Source organism: Pleurodeles waltl, chromosome 5, assembly GCF_031143425.1.
Source record: "Pleurodeles waltl isolate 20211129_DDA chromosome 5, aPleWal1.hap1.20221129, whole genome shotgun sequence".
NCBI classification, from domain to species: domain Eukaryota; kingdom Metazoa; phylum Chordata; class Amphibia; order Caudata; family Salamandridae; genus Pleurodeles; species Pleurodeles waltl.
Genome location: NC_090444.1, coordinates 1,525,216,088 through 1,525,240,036, shown reverse-complemented (window position 1 = coordinate 1,525,240,036; position 23,949 = coordinate 1,525,216,088). Strand labels below are relative to the sequence as shown.

Below are 23,949 nucleotides of genomic sequence, written 5' to 3'. Positions count from 1 at the left end.
AATCAAGGGGCAGGCTGCAGCACGTGGCCTTGTTGATATTATTAAAAACGTCCTGATCTTCAATAGCTAAAATGAAAGAATTGTGGTGGAATATGCACAGATGGTGTTCTTTCCATGTGTAGTACAAAGGAATGTTTAAATGCTGAAGTTTTTTAAGTGACTCCACATATTATATGAATCTATTGTATGATACACTGGGAAGCACTCTTTGGTGTCTGAAACATCAACAATGAAATTGAGGATGTGTGAGCTTAGCTGTAAACCATGCTAATTTCATCAAGATTCACTAAACAAGACCTCATCTGTTTGCAGTTTAATGTGCTGAAATGGCAGCAGAACATGATGGTTTGCTGTTTCACTCAGACGTCTGGTATTTATTCCATGGGGAGGCTGTGAATTGAGGGAGGAAGCATAGGCTGTGGACCCCCACAAAGCAGTACAACTGAGTAATCCTCATTGGCTGGTACGTGATTTAACATACCTCGAAGTCACCTTTTATATAATAAATTCCCTGAATCTGTCTTTGTGAGGAGCTGAAAACACTTAGGCGGTCATTCTGACCCCGGCGGTCGGCGGCCGCCGCCCGCCAAGCGGTTCCCGCCGAAAGACCGCTCCGCAGTCAAAAGACCGCGGCGGCCATTCCGGCTTTCCCGCTGGGCGGCGGGCGACCGCCAGAAGAAAGCCCCTTCAACAATGAAGCCGGCTCGGAATGGAGCCGGCGGAGTCGCAGGGGTGCGATGGGTGCAGTGGCACCCGTCGCGATTTTCACTGTCTGCAAAGCAGACAGTGAAAATCTTTGTGGGGCCCTGTTAGGGGGCCCCTGCACTGCCCATGCCAGTGGCATGGGCAGTGCAGGGGCCCCCAGGGGCCCCACGGCACCCGTTCCTGCCATCCTGGTTCTGGCGGTGGACACCGCCAGAAACAGGCTGGCGGGAAGGCGGTCGGAATCCCCATGGTGGTGCTGCAAGCAGCGCCGCCATGGCGGATTCCCTGGGCCAGCGGGAAACCGGCGGGAAACCGCCGGCTCCACTTTTCTGACCGCGGCTTTACCGCCGTGGTCAGAATCGCCCAGGAAGCACCGCCAGCCTGTTGACGGTGCTTCCGCCGCCCTCCGCCATGGCGGTCATGGACCGCCAGGGTCAAAATGACCCCCTTAATTACCATGAATAAAAAATGTGCCTTCAAAAAGAACGTTGAGTTATGAAGACATTTAATAGAAGCTAGCTATTGGAACCATCCCAATCTTTCTCAGGTTCTCTAAAGGAAACAAAATATGACCTTCAAAGTTTTGCTGACATAAAAATATGAACTGAATTCTCTTTGGTACAAGTTACAAAATTATTTTCCTAAGGAATGTTATAAACTGTATGGCAATCTAAAACGTATGAGGGAATAATAGCAAAGGTACACACCAGGTCTGTGACAGGCACCTGCCAAAATTAACAGAACCTAAAAGAGGACCCTACAAGGGACCATAAAAGAGACATGTTAACATTCTGAGATAAACGAGTCAGATCCATAAAAGAATAAACAGTAACACAATTAACAAAATGTTCCCTTAAACCACAAAGGAGAAAATCCCAATTCAAATATTCAAAGGAGACATGAGGAATGGGGAGCTTTAGGGTCTATAGGAGGATATTATAGTCAAGGAAGATAAGCAATCACAAATAAGAGGTTCTCATCAAAATTATCTCTTTTAAGGGTGAAGATGTAAGGTTAAAACAATTCACCTTTTTTGGGTGGTGTCATGAGAGTTTTCACCTTATACGAATATATATGTTGCTTGTAGTATGACTGTACTATGACACTGCCTTTCAATGCTGCAATGCTAGTACTCCTTCCCCCAGATGTGCTGTGAAACAGGTTATCTCCATTTGGCTTACTTCACTCTCTGGTAAGTTTATGATAAGCATGAAGTGGACCAGTGGTGTGTAAATTAAACATCATATTCATACTGGAATAAGATTACACCTCCCACAAATATGAATCAAGTGTATGGCTCCAGAGAACACCACTGTTTCTCCACCCAGCTGGGGTTTTTGTAAACACTGAAGGGGCCCAAGATAAGGAAAAGTGCTTTACCAGGTAGAAAAAACTTTTTTTATAGATTTAATAAGGCACCAATAAGAATACCCTTTAAGTTCACAGTGGACAGTGCAAATATTAAAGGAACTTATGTGCCCTCTGTAAAAAGTTTCTGAACGCTGTTTGTCACTGTGTAGCCCAAGTTCATTTTCCATGAACAGTCCCAATTGCAAATGAATCTATTGTTTTTGACTCAGTCAGTAAAAATGAGAGAAAGGTGCTTCAATGTTAATTTTCTCTAAAGGCCCAGTGAATACTGAAACCGATTTTTCATCGGTGCAATTGAAAAGAAATGTCTAAAAGTATACTTTGTGATGACCCTGCACAAAGTAGAATCACATCTACTTTGTCTGGCTTCTTTTCTTTGGCAGATGTAATTAGAGGTGAATATAGTCCTCTGAAGGACAATACATCAACAAAAAAGCTGCAGTCGCATAATCCCAGCTGCATTTTTGAGCCTTATGCCACTGGATAATTTTGAGATCCAGTTAAAGTAACTACGTTTGGAGACACAACATAGGACCATAGTGAGGCAGCAATGTACCTGACCAATAAAACCACTTCTGCAGCTATGAAGTCCAGCTTTGGTGCCGAAACAAACAACTTAGTAAAGGTGCTAAATGACAAATTATCAGACTTTGAGGGACACTAGCCTCCCTTTACCATGGACCTTGCACCGCTGAATGATTCAGACCTTCATTTCAGAGACAGAAGGTAAAACCATTGATTAAGATAACCTCCTGTTCTACTGCTGTCTGCCTGAAATCACAGCTAGGAAATGGTCTTGCAAACTGTTGGTTTTGACTCACACCTTTATTTTCCTTGCACTTTAAACATTAAAAACATATACAAAATCATATCTTCGATTACTCCTTATACACATTTCATAATCTTATTGCTCAATAAATTTGTCTCTGTGTTTTCTCAACTGGTTCTAGATTTGGTGTTGTATTTTCTTGATTCATAAATTAAAGGTGCTGCTTGAACTTATTGGTGCTATTTGAACTTAACATCACCAATCTGAAATATTGTTTTAGACCACCTGCACCCTGGTATAATGAAGAACTAAAAATGCTTACATTGGCGCGTAAGTAACTTAGAAGAAAATGACATAGTGGCTACACCGAACCATATAAAAAATGCCTAAAGGTCTTGTTATGATTATAAAAGAGAGAGGTCAGCAAAGCTAAGGCTGAGTATTATACTAATATGATCCTTGCAGCTTCAAAATTTCGCAAAAATGGTTGTTGATATACTTTGGGAATTATCATATCCAGAATGCATAAAACAGTCAATCACACCATCACAGGAGCTCTGTGATGATCTTGCTGGCTTCCTTGCAAAAAAGATCAGCAAGATATTGGAGGACCTGGGTAACACCCTTGTGACTCAATATCTCCGATAACATGAACGCATAGTCAGAGAGTGGTACTCATAGTGTACTAAAGCACCAGTGCTAGGTCCTACCATGACTCAAAATGGATTTGATCCTTTGGAGAGCCACGTCTCTAAGTTTGATTAATTTGAGCCCATCTCAGATTAATGTTTTCAAATCACTGCCAGGTCTACCACATTGGGATCCTGACCTGACCCCTTATCTCGTAGGATGTGGAAAAAGGTAGGTGATGAACTCACCCTCCCCACCTTTCAGATATGTAACCAATCCTTGGAGATGGGTCTCGCACCACATATTTTGAAGAAGGCGATACCCACCACATCCTAAAGAAATCCTCAACAGATCCTTTGGTCTTGAGTAATTACAGGCCTATATTTCTCCTTACATTCCTGGTGAACATTTTAGAGGGATATGTTAGAAGGAGGCTATCCTAATACTTGGAAACCCACACCCTTCTCGGGACGAAGAATTTGGTTTCTGACCTGGATATGGCACTGAATCAGTTCTACTCGATGAGTTACGCGTGAGGGTAGACAGTGGCCATTCAACAGTCTTGATTATGCTTGACTTGTGGGCTGCCTTTGATATGGTCAACCACAGAATCCTCCTGGCTTAACCTGCCTGAAATGGAGTAGGGGGGACAGGATTGAAGTGAATGGAATCCTACCTGTTGGATCAGTGTGAGGCTGTTGCCTTGTCCTCTTACTGCTCCGAATTCAAGAACCTTCAACAGGAACTCCCGCAGGGCTTGGCACTCAACCTTATCCTGTTTAACATCTATATGAGACCACTCATTACCCTTCTAAAGGAACATGCCATCAGGCTGATCAGTTATGCGGATGACACCAAACTGATCCTATCTCTTACTAACAGCCAGAAGGAGGCAGTGGTGGCTTTTTGTAAAGGCCTGTCAGACATTGTTAAACGAATGTAAATTTGCCCAAATGAAATGGGGATTCTTATGGTGCTCGACAAGCAAAACCCCCATGACACTTTCCTATAACTTCTGGCCCCATTTATCAGGAGAGGAGCTGCAGCTGTCAGACACAATCCACAGCTTGGGGTTGTGTTTGATGACAAGCTATCTCCGGAGAGCTATGTTACAAAAGTAGCAGGCACTTGCTTTGTACTTCTTCATAGTCTACGGATGGCGCTACCACTACTGTCCACTGAGGCCAAATCTCTCATTGTGCATAGTGTCATACTCAGCAGATTAGACTATTGCAATCCCTTGCTACTTGGAGCTCCTGAATGGTTAGGAGTTTTTGTAGAGTACAAGTGGCAGCAGCTAAACGGACATTGAACAGATCTTGTAGGTCCTCTTTACCTAGTGCCCTACAAGAGTTACACTGTCTCCCTCTGAAGCAGAGGTTCATCTTCAAAGCCATGTGCATTGTTTTCAAGGCACTACAGGGAAAAGGCCCTCTACTTCTGCAATGCAGACTGAAAGAATATACTTCTGGGAGATATCTTTGTTCTAGCTCTGCAAATTTAGTTTGCATAAACACATTTTGGAATTCGAGACAAGGTGGTCGGGCCTTCATAGTCAAAGCAGCCCAGCTGTGGAATGAGTTACCACCATTACTGAGGTCTTCAACGGATCTGTTGCAATTTAGGAAAGCCTTGCACACCTGGCTTTTTCCTAAGGTACCTGACTCTGTTCAGTGCACATGTATCCCATTAGCAGTACAGTGCCCATATGTAATCTTAGCACCAGGATACCAGTTTACTGACAGTTGTGCTCTATGAATACAATGAATAAATAAACATGCACGTCTTTGGGGAGTGCCTGCTACTTGTGGTATAACTACCAGCGAGTGTGCAGAATTTTTTAATTGCTTAATAGCCAATCAAAAATGTATCATCCAATGCTTATAATGTAACATTAACTGGTTCAGAAAATAACAGTATACATCTGTTCATGGCATGTAATGCTGCAGATTCACATGCACCCTCCCTCCTCCCCGGAAGCCTGTAGTCATTGCAGTTTATATATTTTGTATATATGTATATATGTGCATGGACATCTACTTTCACTTACTATTTATATACAACATTTATATTACTACAGTCTCTTACTCTTTCCTACACCCTTTTGTGGGAAAGCAGTCTGATGGCAGAGTCGATGCCCATGCGCAGTGTGGCCGAGGGGGGAAGTCGCTTGGTCCTGTGGCTCCGAGGGGACTTCTTTGGGGGGCAGCTTGTGGCACTCCAGGCCCAGATGGTGGGTGATGCATGGCATGTGGGTCTGCAGCACTACATGCCAATTCCAGATGTACACTGGGTAAGTGACATTTTCCATATCTCTCTCTCTATATATATATCTCTATATCTCTGTATCTCTCTATCCCTCTATCGCTCTCTCTCTCTCTATATATATATATATATATATATATATATATATATATATATAAATATAGATAGATAGAGAGATAGATAGATAGATAGATAGATAGATAGATAGATAGATAGATAGATAGATAGATAGATAGATAGATAGATAGATAGATAGATAGATAGATAGATATCTCTCTAAGGGACCTAGACTCTGCTAGCTTGGAAGTGTGGACTCAGCAGGTCTGTATCCAAGGAGATTCTGAATAGAACAGCAGCTCCCTCCTCCCTTCCCAAAGGGGCTGGGCCTAGCTGATTGGCTCTATGAGTCCCAGGCAACCTGAGCCCTTCTCTCACACCTGCTCTGGCCCCTTACTTTGTGGAGGGAACCCCAAGACAGCCACCTCCTTTTTGTGAGCCCAGCTTTTTTCACTGTGCCCTAATACAGCCCAGTGATCAAGGATTCCTAAGAGTCCTAGTTAAGGAGCCCCAGACTTTTCTGGGGAATTGTATTATCTGTTTTAAAGTGTTTTTTACTGCTACCCGTGCCTGTTTACTGTAGACTCTGTGTGTGTCAGGCAGCTTGGCCTTTTAAAGTGCTGTTTTTTAGCCAAGACTGCGTAAGCCTCCTCCCCCTCTTTTCTAAGTAAAAAGGCTACATACATCTCAGTGACTATCCAGAGTGTGTTTAGGAGACTGCTTAATCTGTTTCTGTGATTTAAATTGTGTTTAGAAACTGTCTGCATCCCCTATTTTCTGCCTTAAATAAGCCACATTTCAGCGTGCGCAACAAGCAGTATTTCAGTGTTTTTTTTACAATCTCTCCCTTACCTGCAAAGTAGACTGTGCTAGCTTGGAAGTGTGGATTCAGCCTGTCTGTACCCAAGGAGATTCTGAATAGAGCAGCAGCTCCCTTCTCCCTTCCCTTCAGCCCAGTGATCAAAGATTCCTAAGAGACTTAGGTAAGGAGCCCCAGACTTTTCTGGGAAGTCTTATTATTTCTCTTAAAGTGTTTTTTACTGCTATTTGTGTCTGTTTACTGTATTCTCTGTGTTTTCAGGCAGCTTGGCCTTTTAAAGTGCTATTTTCTTTAGCTGTGACTGTTTGAAATTTCCCTCCTAGTTTGTGGCACAAGAGCAGCAGCTCCCTCCTCCCTTCCCACAGGGACTGGGCTTTAGTTAACTTGGCCCTTATGTAAGTTTCTATTGGTTGTGTGCATATGGTGCTGTGATAGGTTGTTGGGGGCTGGTCTTTCTATTGACTTAGGGATTAGAGTTGGGTTTGTGAATGGTAGTAGGGTTGAGATTCTGATTGGTTCCTGGTTTTTAGGGTTGGGTTTGTGATTGGTAGTAGGGTTGAGATTCTAATTGGTTCCTGGTTTTTAGGGTTGGGCTTGTGATTGGTAGTAGGGTTGAGATTCTGATGGGTTCCTGGTTTTTAGGGTTGGGCTTGTGGTTGGGCTTGTGATTGCTAGTACGGTTGAGATTCTGATTGGTTCCTGATTTTTAGGGTTGGGCTTGTGATTGGTAGTAGGGTTGAGATTCTGATTGGTTCCTGATTCTAGGGTTGGGCTTGTGATTGGTTCTCTGGATTAGGGGTATGATTGGAAATTAGGGTTGGGTCTTCCACTGGTTGAGAGATTTAGGGATACAAATCTGATTGGTTAGGGGTAGGACTGTGTTTCTATTGGCCAGTAGAGCTATTTAAGCCTAGGGCTAAGGGTGTCTCAGCCCGAGCGTCTCACATATGGGCAGAGAGGACAAGAGCAGCTGCCTGTTTGGGCCTCTTTGGGACTGGTAGGGACTAGGGCCAGAAATGCAGCCCAATATACATCCATCAGAAAGGACCTTACTCCTTACACATCCATCAACATGCAAACATATTATCTGCAAAAACATCCAACTCCTGCATCATAAACTGACCTCATACAGATTGCAATGTCTCAATACCACATTATACATTACTTTCAGCCATCCAGATACACCCTCCCTGTTCATACAAACCAACAACACTATTCTCTATTTGCTCCACACAGACCCCCATCCTCATCATGACAATTCTTAAACCCAGCCTTCTAACACACCATCTACAAACGCCCTTCCCCTCTCTTCACCAATTACACACAACCATACAATCATCACACTCCACTACACCACACATATTACCTCTTCCAGTCATCACAACTAACACAAACTCCCCTGCGCACATCTATCCCCTCTTACACACCTCATACATTCATCTCCAAAACACATCAACACCCCCTGTAATATTCTAATTCCACTCACCAGCACTAACTCACATACAAATCCCTCACAGAAAACCACTACATCAATCTCCCCCTCACTATTCCACAAAAACAATCCAGACCACACACATCAGCACATCAAATCAACACAAACTTTCATTATACTTATCGTCACATCAACTCCCACCCTCATGACTACACAAACAATACAAATCCTGTCCAATCTTTACCACTACATTCTCACTCTTCACAAACATCTACCACAAGCACCCCAACACATTAACATAAATTCACCCGCCTCTCATTCATTGCTCAATTTAGAGCCTTACATTATGATCCACATGCTCCTCCACCACCCCTAACCCATACTCCTTCTACACTAAACAGACGCAAACACAATAAACATGCCACTCTTAACTTTGCATACCGTTGTCTATTACATAATAAGGCTACCCTACGAAAAACAGTACACTTCATGTCTCTCGCAGCCACCAAGTCCACCACCCACACACACAGACCAAACAAAATGCCTCCAACACCTGGTGGAAGAGGAACATTATATTGAAAAACAAGACTATTGTGATCCTCACACAGTTATCACAACCAACAACACACCTGCTACAAGCTAAAAATGCACTGCTCACCCTTCTCCTAAACAAAACAACACCGCCACTAACACACTTTTTCTAAACTGCCAGCTCATAAGCGCTCAGTCACTCTCACAAAACAAGCACCACATCTACGACCTGCTGAGACACACAACCTGACTTACTATTCATAACATAATCATTGTTGGGAGATGACATGAACCCAGTGTTGCATGAAGCTCTTCCTCCGGACTATCAAACCATCACACAAAACCGTATAGGCAAGAGAGGAGGTGAACTAGCTATTATATTCAAACAGGCAATAAATCTCATGCCACCCTACTCCAACTTCCTCCTGTAACTTTCACCTCCTTTACAGACCTCCACCTAACAACTCAGCATTCCCAGATGCTTTTCTAGATACAGTGTCAAACCGTATTACATTATACTCAAACCTATGCATTCTTGGGGACCTAAACATTTGGTTTGACAAACCCAATATGCCCCATCCAAAAGCTATCACCACTGGCCTAGTCGCATTGAACATACATCAGATTGTACACAATCCCACACACATCGCTGGACACATCTTAGACGTCATTTTTGCTAAGCCAGAACTAGTTACCGTTCATAGCATCACGCCAATCACATGGTCAGACCACCATTTGATAACTTTCCAACATAAAACACCACAAATCAACACACCCCACAACTACTTACATACATGCACTTATCAACCTTGGAGCAAACTAAATATTGATGACTTAGAAACACAACGAACAGCCAACAAAGATCTAGATACAATTAATTCTGTTCCAAAACTTTATGAGTGGCTACAGGAAGCTTTTGATATCCTCATACCCCTCAGAAAAACTAAACAGGACAAAAGAAAACCAACACCTCGGAGAAACACAGACTTTATAAAGATAAAGCAACAAATCAGAAAGTTGCCGCAGACCTGGCTCTAAACAAACAGCCATCAAGACAAATTTCAGCTATACAAAACTTAACAGAATATACAAATCATCAATCAAAAAAGCTTTAAAAAAGTACTACTTAGACAGAATTTAAAATGCTAATTCTGCAACAAAAGAATTTTATAAAATTCTCAATGAATTTTGAAAACCTACATGCATGGAAGGAAGTTATCCTGCTACTCAAGATTTCACAAACAAACTGGCAACTCATTACACAATGACACATTGGACTCCTATTTAAAACCATCAGCACCAACACCTTTCCTAAAATACTCTCTTAGAATAAACCAACCCAGTCTCTATAGTCCTTCGAACAAATTTCACATGGTGAATTTATGGATTTGGTCAAAGCAAGGAGACCTTCCAGTTGTCCTTCTGACCCTTGCCCACCAAACATCGTCAAGAACATTCTTTTATCTACTTCTGCTGCCACACCTGTAAGAAGAATCATCAACATCTCTTCACCTGTTTTCCTGTAGACCAGAAAAAGGCTTACATACGACCATTATGAAAGAAAACAACCTAGACCCGCAGGACCCCAACAATTACAGACCAATCACAAGTGGACCTTTCCTGGGCAAACTGATAGAAAGAGCAGCATTCTCCCAGATGTCACAATTTATTGAAGACAATTCTATACTTTCAGACTACCAAACTGGAATCTGCCCAAGAAGAGGCACTGAATCGTCACTCAGAGCAATCTGGGATGATCTTAAAAACACAGTCGACCGCAATGGAGTTGCTGCACTACTTCTGTTGGACCTCTCAGCTGCCTTTGATACAGTTGACCATGACACCCTAATTCAAAGACTCCACGAAGCCGGCATAGAAGGGACTGCTCTCGACTGGATTACATCCTCCCTTAAAAAAATAACTAATATCTATTCTCCCCCCTTCTTGTCTAAACCCTACCTCAAAAAAGCAGGGATCCCTCAACGATCAATCATCTCACCTTTGCTTTTCATCATCTACATGATATCATTACCAGAACTGATCAATGAATTTCATCTCACATGCTACAACTATGCAGATGACACACAAATACTACTTAAATTAGAATGCTGCAAAAACATTGATAACTCACTAATCTTCAGTTGCCTCAGAGCCGTTGATCAGTGGATGACTTGGAGCTATCTCAAACTAAGTGCCACCAACACAGTAATGCTCATATGTGGTGACTGGAAAAATTATGACCCACTGTGCGCCTGGCCTGCCGATCTCGGACCACCTTCTCAATTATCCAAGAAAGTTAAAAACCTTGGAATCACCGTGGACTCCAAGTTATCAATGAATGCCCAAGTGGACAAATTAGCACAAACAAGCTTCATCACCTTGAAGACTCTACTACGCATGTTCCCCCACCTCGGATTTCCACACAAGGTGCAGGTTACTATCTCGCTTAAATTATCCAAACTGGATTATGCCAATGGCCTCTACCATATGTGAAAAAACTACAATGTATTCAGAACACTACAGCCAGGCTACTATTACATGTAAAGCCACAAGCCCACATCGCCCCTGCCTTGAGAGCATTAACATGGTTACCCATTGCCAGAAGATGCTCCTTCAAGCTGTTTTGTATCACCCACAAAGCTAGACATGGAACAGGACCACTTTTTATCAGAAACAAAATAAACAAATACATTCAACAAAGAAACCTCTGCTCAAGACTGGCACCCTGCCTTAGAACACCACCATACAAGAAAAAGACTATAGGTGGTACATCCTTCTCCATTCAAGCTGCCAAAATATGGAATTCATTACCCCCAAGTATAATATCCATAGATAACTATCTTGTCTTCAGAAGACTACTCAAGAGTTGTCTCTTTCCTTCATAACCACCATATTCAAACAGCTATGGACTGCATATGCCTGTGTTGATAAGTATTTTTTATCTGATTATGTGTATATTCTAGATAAGTATAGTTCTTTAGGAAATATGTATCGCCATTATGTAATTAACAATAAATTACACACATACTGTTTAAACCTATTTAACTAATGTATATTTACTCACAGTTTAAATATGTATATGTATGTACATAGATGTGTGTATATGGGTGTGTGTATATATGTATATATATATATATATACATATATATATATATATATATATATATATATATATATATATATATATGTTATTCTATGCCTTAGATACTTATGAATCCCCGCTCTCATTTTATATCACACTGATCAAATGTGTATTATCATAGGCATTTGGCTATTCAAAAATTTAGTAAAGATAAATAAATGTTAGAAAAGTACACTTATTAATTAACTTCAAATATTACAAATCTTGAAAGTCTGTGTTTATACAATACTACATTTCTTCTCATATTATACCCATTATTATATTCTTTGGACATATATTCCCTTACTATGTATTTACATACCTATTTATTCATTACTCTAGTCCTACTGTACTAGAGAAACAATTAAATAAAAATAAAATAAAATCTATAAATAAAATTAAAATTATAAATAAATCTAAAAAATATTAATAATAAAGAATAAATAAATTAAATTAAAATAATGCTCAAACAATGTGTTTATATATATATTTATGGGAGGAAGCATTGGTGAATAAAGCATTTTGGACTTCCATTTGGTGTCCGGGAACTCTCTGCATGTAACAGGAGGATTGCTGGTATTCCTTTTCGGTTCCGGAGTAGCGTGCTACTCGCCGAAAAGCGCTTCAACGCCTCATCAGGGGTAGTAAGCGCTATATAAATACTATTTCAATTACAATATCTCTAATCACTGGAAATTACTTAGGGTAGCATTCCAAACCATTTTTCTTTTGCCCACCATGCCACCTCAGGTTGGATCCAACCATAGGGATAAGGCGCACGGTCTATCAACTAAATAGTGAGGGCCTGATTCAAAATGATATGTTACACTTTGTACTAATTTTTCATTATGGTAAGTTTACTACGGAGTTAAATCTTACTATAAAAGTGTAGGTTACATGCCTCCCACCCCAGATAATGCAATTGACTTACTCTTGTGTGAATGGTTGACGTCCCTCCATAAACCCATCCTAGACCCTCATTAAGTCCCTCATACTCCAACCTAATCCAAATCCCTTTTGCATTTACTCTGCCCCTTTTCCGACCCACTTCCCTGTGTCCCTCCTGCAATTACTACTGTGCAGAGACTCTGCAGTTGAGGTGGAAACTCCACACATATTAAGTTCGACAAATTTACACTTTGTAGTATGTTTTGTAGTACTGCAAACTTATTACAAAGTGCAGTTTCTGAATCATGCTCAAGATGCATGTTCTGCTTCTGCCCAGTGCTATGTTGCAAGGACTTTAACCTGATATGCTAATCAGTAAACAGTTTCTCATTTGAATATTTCATTTATATCAAATTATACACTGGTTAAGAACACGTCGTAAAACAACCATTTCAAGCTCTCAGTATATAGAAGGGGAATTAAACCACTTACACCTCAGCATGCACACTAAAATGATTAGTAGTTAATCAAAACCTGTTTTCACCACAAGAAAGTATTAGTATTTGAGAGGCAATTTATTCAGTAGATCTGTGTATCTTGGATTTATATATAGAAAGTACAGAGAGGTAACGAAATCGGTAAGGGAAATATATTGTATTCTTACAGACGCAGTTGGGTTTATTTCCGGACCACTGATTATTTTGTTGGCAGGTGATCATTCTCTCTCCCACCAGCTCAAACGCTGACTGGCACTCGAAGGTAAGGGTGTCTCCATGCAGAAAACTGTTGCCGGTTCGTTTCCCATAAGTAGGCGTCCCCGGGTCTCCACAACCTCCTTTAGCAAGTTCTGCATAGGAAGAACACAAACGTCACTAAATATACATTTGTACAATGACAATATACTTAGGGCATTAACACCTCAAAGGTTTATGGAAATCTGTCAAGTCTTATCTGTCACAGCATTCAATAAGTATTCGGCATTTGCAATAAATAGGCAACAGTAACGGGATTTTACATTATTAATCGTTCAGTTATCTATTCTAGTCAAAGACTCCTGTCATATGTAAACAGAAATCAAGAGAACAATGACCACATTTGATTTGGTAACTAATGATTTAGGCACTGAGAACTGTGGCAAAAGTCAATATGTCAATATCAAGTTTGTAAAATTATACATATACGTTTAAACCAATAGTTCAAAATAATATTCACCTTCAATTCATGTTTTTGGCATTAAAGCATAGTGATAGCTCAACACCGTCCTTTCTGCCTCCAAGAATAAATTATATATATTGAGTACAACACAAGATGCACCCAGCAGTTTTAAGACTTGTCGTCAGTTTCTTATAAACTAATTTCTCACGGTACAGGTCCGAAGGAGGTTATTCTCTCGATTATGAATTAACCATGCAGTACATTCTGATTTATTAGGCGTGTGTCTCACTAGGAAGCAGTTAAACATTAAAAGAGACGCACCATGTTTGAAATTCTTATTAGCCACAGTAACTGTGATGCATGACTGTATGTGTTCATATCTCATTGATTTGTTCACTTATTGAGTGGCTTAATATGTCAGAGTTCTAGACATAGGACGTTTTACCGGAAATACATCAGTGGCGTAAACAAAACAAAATCCTTGTCCTTTTACAATGACACCATCAAAACTTGATTGCTGTCACATCAGTTTTATTGGAGCTTCAAAAAAGACATTCAAAAATTCAGAAATTACAAAACAAATCAGCTGGTTTAATAATGAATCGCAATTTTTTTTTCACATTTTCAGTTAGTCAAAGGATACAATTCAAACTGCGGTGTTCTATCTCCAAATACGCCTCAAAGTTAGCTGAAATTGTAACTACAGAATATTGATGCATTCCAACAGCAGCAAATCTGACCACTCAATCACGTTTCAAAGTAACACCAATGGAAGCAAATATATTTAGGTAATTATGTTCAACTGTGGACCTCATTATGCTCGGATTACAGAAACCAGCCATCCTCACATTCTTCTAAAGAAATATGAAGACAACCTCTAATGATGGACAGTGCCCATCCAAAATGCACCCCAACTTCTCAGAGGCGCAGCTCCTATGAGATTAAGTTGGACTCATCCTTTTCCTGTTGCAACACTCACCTTACCCGGAGTTGATTTCTCAGGTGGACTGAAACTTTGTAGGTTCACTACTGTCTTAAAGTACAATGTGTTTTGACCTAGACATCTATTGCGAACACTTCTTAATGTACATGTGCTCATTAGAACCCCAGGCCCTATAATATGCTAACACGCCCCTTTATGATAATTTATTACACATCAGGACTCGTTTTAGGCCAATGATTCTTTTGACCCAGTTGAGAGACACCTTAGGACGAGATAGCTAATCAACATGTCAATCAATACGTCAATAATGTCATCAATATTTATCACAACAATGCATTTCACTTTAGTCAGACATTCATCGACTCAAGACACCACCATAACCTTGCAGTCATGAATAACCACACCAGTTTTAGTATGAATTTAGTAATTTTATTCCCTATTGGTTACAATACTACTAGCAGATTTATTAATCTCAAAACCAAGAAACACAGTAGCATAGTCACAATATGGCAACTCTGATAAGATTTCACCAAAGCAAGAATCACAAACATCAGAACATAGCACAGAGTGAACATAATCTATCTTTAGCAGAGTATCGTCAACAAAGCATTGATTCAGTAATTTGTCTATTTGCGTCAGTTTAGTGAACCCCTCTGAACTAACCTCTAATTAGCATTGGCATGTTGAGCTTCATGCAAAACAATTTAGTAACACCAAGTTGGAAAACATCTAGCTATGGTCTCTGTCAAAAAGGTAACAGGTGGTACCTAGAAAGGAAAAGCAAACAGACAAATGACAATTTAATTGTCATAGTTACCCTCCAAAGTTTAGGTCAGCACTCAGGTTCGGTCTTCGTTTTCAGGACATCAGTTGGTTCGCCATCAGTCAGGAAACTCAGCTCTCGGGAAAAGGGGCTCTTCCCTCATTTGGAGGTAAAGTGTAAATGGGCAATTCTAAGGGCAAGGATGGTTCTAAATAAGTCAGCCCGTCACTAATAAAAGTGACAAAGTTTCTGGATCATAAAATATAGCATCAGCATCTCCCCTCTTCTAGTCTCCTACTCCCTAATTCTAATTCACTTCCTGATGACAGGGGTTGTTATCCCCTTTTTGTTGTAAATTCCCAGAAAATTTGGTTGGACAAAAGTTGCACCCCACTATCTTTAGCCAATTAGAAAACACATTATGTCATAAAATCTTTCACCCCGCATTAGTTCTCAAGCAGTTTATTGGTCCATATGATTGACGCCTTTAGAGGTAGAATGTCCGGTATGATTTCATCCTTCTGTAATTCTTTGCGCATCTTCGGTCAGTAGCTCCATTGCCTGTACCGGTTTGATCGACCTTGTATTTAACATTAGTCTACACTGTTGCCTTTAGCTAGTACATTGAAACAAGCAATATGAATTTCATGAGAACGGATCTACTATGGTTACATTCAGCTTCTAGTTGAAGGAAAAAAACAAGAGTTCATGTCCTTTCGTGAGTCAGCACACTGCACGTTAGAAAAACACATTTAATTATGAGAGCCAGGCAGCTAGGCTTGGACTCATGCTAACTAAGGCCTATGATTTATTTAGCAAAACTTTAATAACATAATAATTAATGATTAGTATAAAATCATTCTTTTAATATAACATTAGTCATTTTCATTAGTCCCCGTATATATTGGCGACCACTCCCGTGGTCACATTTCAAGTGCACGTTTTAGCAAATCACGTTAATACAGTTTCTATGCGGCATTATTATGCATTAGTTCATAAACATTTCATGTTAATATAGATTATATAAGCTACGCTTTCTCAAATACATTGAACATTTTCAGCGATTGATTGGTTTGTATGTACTTATGAAATCTATTGTGCAAACATATATATGTTACTTGTATCACAGATTCTGCTAATATGCTCTCTGTTCATGTTTTCATATATGTCATTTAAATGTTTGAAACTTAGAGAAATGCGTAGGGGCTTAAATGTGAATGTACAAGGAATTCTCATGCTCTTCTTCCCACCTAGATTATAAATTGCAAGGTTGACCTTTTCCAAAAATAAATTGAGTGAATGTTATAAAAAGATCGTAATAGCCCTCTCGGTGAAGGAGTGAAGAGCTTCGAATTCCAGACTGAGCATAACAGAGTAGTCCACAAAGCAAATGTTCCAAGGCCATGATTTCAAGTAATGTATCCCTCGAGACAAAATGTATCTTGGTCTTAGGCTGAGGGTTGGAAAATTAATAAAGTTCAGGTAAATACTGTAATAACAGCATCTAAATACTAAACCCTCATGGAATCGCAGACATTTGATTCTAATTGTTTATTAACTAGGGTTGGATGAACAAGGATTATTACAATTGCAATGTTGACCTTTTCCAAAAATAAATTGAGTGAATGTTATAAAAAGATTGTAAAAGCCCTCTCGGTGAAGGAGTGAAGAGCTTCTGATCCCAGACTGAGCATAACAGAGTAGCCCAGAAAGCAAATGTTCCAAGGCCATGATTTCATAAGTAATGTATCCCTCGAGACAAAAGTTATCTTGGTCTCAGGCTTGGAAAGTTAATAAAGTTCAGGTAAATAATAACAGCATCTAAATACTAAACCCTCATGGAATCGCAGACATTTGATTCAAATTGTTTATTAACTAGGGTTGGATGAACAGGGATTATTGCACTTCAGCTTTCATACATTTTACATTCTAGTTAGTTAGGTTCACCACTATTTTTCTGATTTTAGTGAAACTTTTTCTTTTATACTGGACTAAAATCAGGTTAAACAAAGACTTAAAAATAACAGTGTGGATTTCTGATATGTGCGCTCTTGTGGCGAAAGGTTTCAAGTAACCCACTACAATAAATATAATGCCTAACTGCGCCTTACAGGCTTTAAGAGAGTAACACACATTCTTTGCAAGTAGCTTGAGGGAGAAGATTTGGGTATAATTTGTTCATTTTCCCTTCTCAAACAGGTGAGTTGGTATATCTGCACTTGACAAAGGACCAAGGGTGATCGACTAAATCATAATCATAGATATGCAGATAAGGTAACAGAAGTGACTCAGGTCACAAATCGGCCTTTTACAAAACAAATAATATGTAAAGTTCATCAACTTAACATTGGTGAACATTTTGTTGAAGTCAGACTTTTAGTTTTCCATCAGCCTTGTATTTTTGAAGCAAGATTTAATGGGATTTAAGGGCAAGAAGGACGCATCACCTCCAATCTAAATTGGTACTGAGTTTGGAAATTAAGAACAATTGTAATTACCCTTCCTCTTCAAGAAGGTCGTATTATAAAGATGGTACTGGGGAAGGGAATTTAACTCCAATCTTCCCACATGATGTAGATTGTATTGATGTAACTTTGCAACAACAAATGCTTTCTGCGCTAAATTTTCAGTGCAATTGCAATATTTCACTTTTTTGGCGATTCAAATATTAGTCCACAATTGCACCACTACCATCTATATGAACCAGAAAGGGAAACTATATTTTGACACTAGTTTAATCTCTGGGCTTGCATGTACACAGATCAGGAAGCAGCCATGAAGTAGACAAGAAAAGCTTCCAAAGGGCCTTCAAACTGTTTAATGCTAATGAAATCACCCTTAATCAGGAGTGGAGCTCACGTTTTAAAGTTCTAGTTGGGATGCAATTTACTGCCAGATTCAAAGAACCTTGGCCTTCCTAGAAACCTTTTTCAGAGAGGGTTTTGGAAATGGAACCCATTTGTTCTCTTCCCAGAATGCACTGCAATGACCAGAACCCCCCTGCAGCTGACCATCTTCAACCCTTCCAAAGGCTTGGTCTGGCACAAATCCTTGTCAACTCTGCTCAGATGGGTGCTGGAGACAAAGGAAGCTGGTTAGGATAGAGAAGACTGTTTTCCTGTGTGGTAGGCAACTACAGCACAGATTGCAAGTGTCAATCATAGAGCTATAATGGTCTTTGCAGTCAGCTAAGTGGGTAGGTGTGCTGATAGTGATCACTAATCTTAAAATACGTACACCTCTTCTAGTGTTAATAATCCTATTTACAAAAAGATATGCATACAGTATCCACAAATATTTCTACTCATAAAAATCCAATAGTACTGAAGGTACTTCTCAACCCATGCAACTGCATGCATTTTAAATGAGTAAGGCAGTAGCATCACTCCAAAGTGTGGATACTGCAGCCCAATAACAAACTGCTATTAGCCAGCATTTTTCAGTGAAGGGAAGGGGGGTACTATTTCAAGACTGTATCATAGGGAGAAAAATGGAAGGTGTTAGACCTGACATCCTTGACTATGTTTTTCCCCAACTTTTTGCCTTCAACCACTCTGTTCGAGGACCTCCAAACTCACGGAGGTGGTAGACCACCGTACTCTTGGTGGTCGGACTGCCATATTGTAATGCTGGCGGTCAGACTGCCAGGAGACGGCTGCCTCTGCCAGGATCGGGGATCCCCAAGGGTTGGTGGCACTCTGAGTCATAGTCAGCCACAGCAGTCCTGAGCAGAACGGATGCATTGGCTCTGCTGCAAGGATTCCCCTGATGGAAGGACTCTTCATCAACCTTGCAGCCCTAATTGAAACTGCCACCTATGAGAAACGTCTCAGAAGCAGGCCCTGCTTTGAAAATCCCTCATCAACGATAGCCTCAACAATGATTCATGTTTTTGCATTGCAGCCTTGCAGCTCTTTGGAGAAAACGTATCACTTTGACTGCGTGATGCATCGTCGCCACTGGACTAGACATTCGCAAGCCTCCATTGACAGGATCCTCAATGATTGTGCACGACCTCACATCACAGCTCTGCAGCACCGTGGGGCAGACACATCACCTCAGCTGCCTGAGGCATCCTCAGTGCGAGACCTCACAATGCTCTGCAACCAGGGCATCAGATACACTTCTTCAGTGGGTCAAACTGAGCCCCTGTAGCATACCTGTTCTCCATATTCTCAATTGCAGTCGGCCTTAACTTGTTACTTTGTCCCAGTCTGGCACAACCAGATAACCACAGTTGCTACTTTGTGCTTTTTGAAGCTGTTTTACTGATATACTAAGATTGTAATATCTTCGGTTCACCTGATTGGATTCTTGTCTTTTTTTTACTTATTTTAGTAATTGAAATTTACTCTTTTATTCATAATTTGGGTGGGATTTTCCTTAGGCTGTGTTTCGACTTTATTATGCTTTAAGTGCTGCATAAATAGTCTATACATTACCTCTAGGTTAAGCCTGACTGCTCTGTGCCAAGATATCAGAAGGTTGAGCACAGGATAGTTAGGGGTTTGCTTCTGTCCCACCCTTGCTTCAATAGCGTTTCACCCCACTCAACTAGTAACTCAATATTTACAGATTATATTTCAAACCTCAGAACATACCACATGACCCAATTTGCAGTTGTATATCCATGAGAATCAAGGGTCCTGAAAACCCATACAAAAGAAAAAACTGTAGGTGGATCTCAGATCACAGGGGACAAGCTGGGATGTCACAGCTGCAAACATGTGGGGACTTTGGGACATATGTACGAACATTTTTTCCCATAGACACAGAATGGGTAAAATCCTTTGGTACATCTGGCCCTTTGTGCTTACAAATCTACTTTGAATGCTTACACATCTACTTGAAAGCAAAAAAAAACAATGGTACACACATTGCTCACCTTACACTTCTGTCATTGATTGTGCAAACCTGTACGTCTTTGTGGATGCTGAGACAACTATTAAAGGCTTTCTTTAAATATGTGAGTTTTTCCGATGCTTTAGCAGCACTCAACTCTAAAAAGTCTGTCCTTAAAATAATTGGCTGACAACTGCACGTGGTTGTGTTTTCTTCGAGCTTGTGGTTTAAGATTGTCAATATATTAAGAGGTTAATCAGACCAAATATAACAAAACTATTTAACAGCAGCTGTTATACCAATGTTTAATTTGGTTCAGCAGTCAACAACACATCAATACTTACTCAGTTACCAAACTCCCAGCTCTTAGTTTCTTTAAATAGCCCCTAAAGCAAGAATTCATCTTGCCTCCCTGAAATTCCGTGAAATACCTCCTAGCCCCAAGCCAGCATTAAACGGCGTATCCGCCGATTTCAGTTTCGTAATTTACACACAAAATAAATTAATGCATGGGTAAACTAATGATTTCCAAAATGTAAGGCTAACATTGGACAGAAATCTAAAGTGCAAGGTTGTGAATGATAAAGGCAGAATACTGCAAAGAGCACTCTTTTACTTTAGTCATAATTAGTATTGTTTAAAAAACTATGACACAATAATGACTGGACGTGAACTTTATTATTAACATTCTTGGTTTATATAAGTATAATAATAGAAAAGAAAGCAAATGAAAACAGTGTTGAAACCTCAAAATATGCATTTAAAATAACGCGATGATGCAATTGCATTTTTACAATATCTTGTAACATTCATATTTGTGAAGTCATCCTCTTCCCTCAACCAGCAAATAAAATAATTGTAGAAAAGCTTGTTAATCTCATATATCTTGGGAAGCTGTTACATTATATGTCTCCTTGTTTCAATTTACTTCCTAAAGATGAGGCTGTGGATTTCACATCTCAAGATCCTAAACACCCTGCATGTCTTCGAATGGGAATGGTTTCAAATGAAGTTCCTATTCTCTTAAGAAGTTAGAAGACATTTCAATTACAGTACAGAAATAGCAATTGTTGGACCATGTAACAGTTCTCTGTTGCCATATAGGAATCCTACTGCAACATCTAATATATATTTCGTTGTTGCTGTCTGTTTTCCACTATATAACATTTTGCAGAACCAATTAAATGACTACCGACAAATTCTATCATCCACAAAAAAGAGCAATTCTTGCTATGTTTGCATTACTAAGACATTGTGGTGGTTAGCTATTTCTTGGAGATATAAAAAATTTGAAAACTCCAAAAATGATTTCATCAAAACCTCTCATAAAAAAGCAAAGATATATTTCGAGGATACTAGCTGCTCTTCATTAGCCCAATATGACGTTTCTCGCCAATTGGTTAATGCAGTAAGCACAAGCACCCCACTGCAAATTAGTACTTATGATGTCATCCCTTCGACAAGTATGTTTAGGAACTGTCATGACGTCCTCCTAGGTTAGTACTCCCCCTCTGAAATTGGCATGGAGTGTTAGTCATGTGAACTAGAACATGCAGTATTGAACTTAGCACTTTCTGAGGGTCATCCCCAAATCTTTTACCCTCACCCTCCTGTTTTCTTAACCCGTTTTGGTTGGCTGTTAGGACTTTGCAAGTTTTACCACTGCTAAATTGCTTTTGGGCTCTTGTCTAAAATGGTAAAATTGGCTTACACCAATTTAGCACATTGAACTTACTTGTAAGGCTATATTAAAATTGACATTGAATTTACTTGTAAGGCTATATTAAAATTGTACTACATGTACTCAGAGCCTATAAATTAAATGTTATTTGTGTGTCTGTAGCACATATTTTGCCACCCACTTAAGTATCCCTTCAAACATGTCTCGGGCCTGCCATTGCAGGACAGGCTGTGTAAGCAGTTAAAACTGCCATTTGGACCTTGTAAATAAACATTTTGCCAAGCCCAAACCTTCCTTTTGAATAGATATGCCAACCCAGGGGCAGGCCCTCAAAAGCCCATAGGGTAGGGTGCAGTGCATCTAAAAAGTGGGCCATTTACTTTTAAGCTTTATATGTCCTGGTAGTCAAAAACTCTTGCATTTGTCTTACACTACTGCAAGACCTACATCTCCCACAGGATAATTATGGGTTACGTTACATTTAATGAATGATAACTTTCAATTGGGAGCGTACAGGAATGTTTAGTTTATTGTCTAATGTATGGTAATTGTTAAACCTTCTTTAATTATAAAGTTAGATTTTTTATTTGGATTCTTAAAATGGCACTTTTAGAAAACTGCCATTTCCTTGTCCTAGACGTTTTGTGCCTGCAGGCTGTATTCTGAGTCACATGACTAGGTGTAGCTGGCAGTTGGTTTTTGGAGGCTGGACTGGCTTATTGTGGGTACCTGATGGTACTTACACCTTGTGCCAGGTCCAGTTATCCCTTATTAGTAGATTAGTAGTGCTCTAGCAGCTTAGGCTGATAGAGGTAGCTATAGCAGAGCAGCTTAGGCTGAACTAGGAGACATGCAAAGCTCCTACTATACCACTTATATCATATAGGAACAATATCATAAGAAAGACAATACTCAGAGTTACTAAAAATAAAGGTACTTTATTTTAGTGACAATGTGCCAAAAATATCTCAGAGGATATACTCCCTTAGGACGTAAGTAAAATACACAAAATATACACAAAAACCAAAAGCAGGTTAGTAAAAGAGTCAGAAAGTAGTGCAAACACTGTAGAATACAATAGGATGCAATAGGCCTAGGGGCAACACAAACCATATACTAAGAAAGTGGAATGCGAACCACGAATGGACCCCTAGGCTAGTGTAGTGTGTAGAGGGTTCCTGGGAGTGTAAGAAAACACTAAGGGTGTCCAAGATACCCCACCCCAAGGCCCTGGAAAGTAGGAGTAAATGACTGCTATTTCCCCAGAAAAAACACTAAAGTCGTGATAGAGGATTTTGTAAAGGCCACAACAGACTTCAAAGCACTGAAGATGGATTCCTGGACCTGGAAAGGAAGGGGACTAAGTCCAAGAGTTGCGAAAGTGTCCAGGGGGGGCAGGAACACACTAAACCCCGGATGAAGGTGAAAAATGGCTGCCTCCAGATGGAAGAAGCTGAAGATTCTGCAACAACAAAAGGTGCTAGGAACTTCTCCTTCGTGCAGAAGATGTCCCACTGAATGCTGGAGGATGCAGAGTTGTTTCCTTGGCAAAATACTGCAAACAAGCCTTGCTAGCTGCAAGAGTTGTGATTGAAGAAAAAGGGTGCTGCCTGGGCCCAGGAAGGACCAAGATGTCGCCACTTGGGATAGGAGACAGAGGGGGCCCTCAGCAATTTAGAGAGTCCATGCACAATAAGGTAGCACCCTCAGAAGTACTTGAACATGGGTTCAAGAAGTCTGAACATGGCAGTCGTCTTAGCACTGCAAAAGAGGGTCCCACGAAGCCAGAGATCAACTCAGGGAGCTGAGCATCACAGGACAGAGTGCTGGGGACCTAGGCTTGGCTGTGCATGAAGGATGTTGTGGAAGTGTGCACCGAAGCACTTGTAGCTGCAGTTCACGCTTGGACCACTGGACAGTCTGGGTCACTTGGGTCTCCCACCTGTGTTCCAGAGGCCACGCTTGTCAGGGTGAGA

The 23,949-nt window shown here is 40.3% G+C and overlaps 1 protein-coding gene across 1 annotated transcript in view; it reads right to left on the bottom strand.

Annotated features, from left to right (window-relative positions):
* The window catches only part of CSMD1 (CUB and Sushi multiple domains 1), a 5,088,256-nt gene that overhangs the window by 2,166,334 nt on the left and 2,897,973 nt on the right, over window positions 1-23,949 (bottom strand). Inside the window, exon 13 of the mRNA XM_069235813.1 lies at window positions 13,254-13,436. Within this exon, the coding sequence (XP_069091914.1) occupies window positions 13,254-13,436 (183 nt within the window). The remainder of the gene's footprint in view (window positions 1-13,253; window positions 13,437-23,949) is intronic.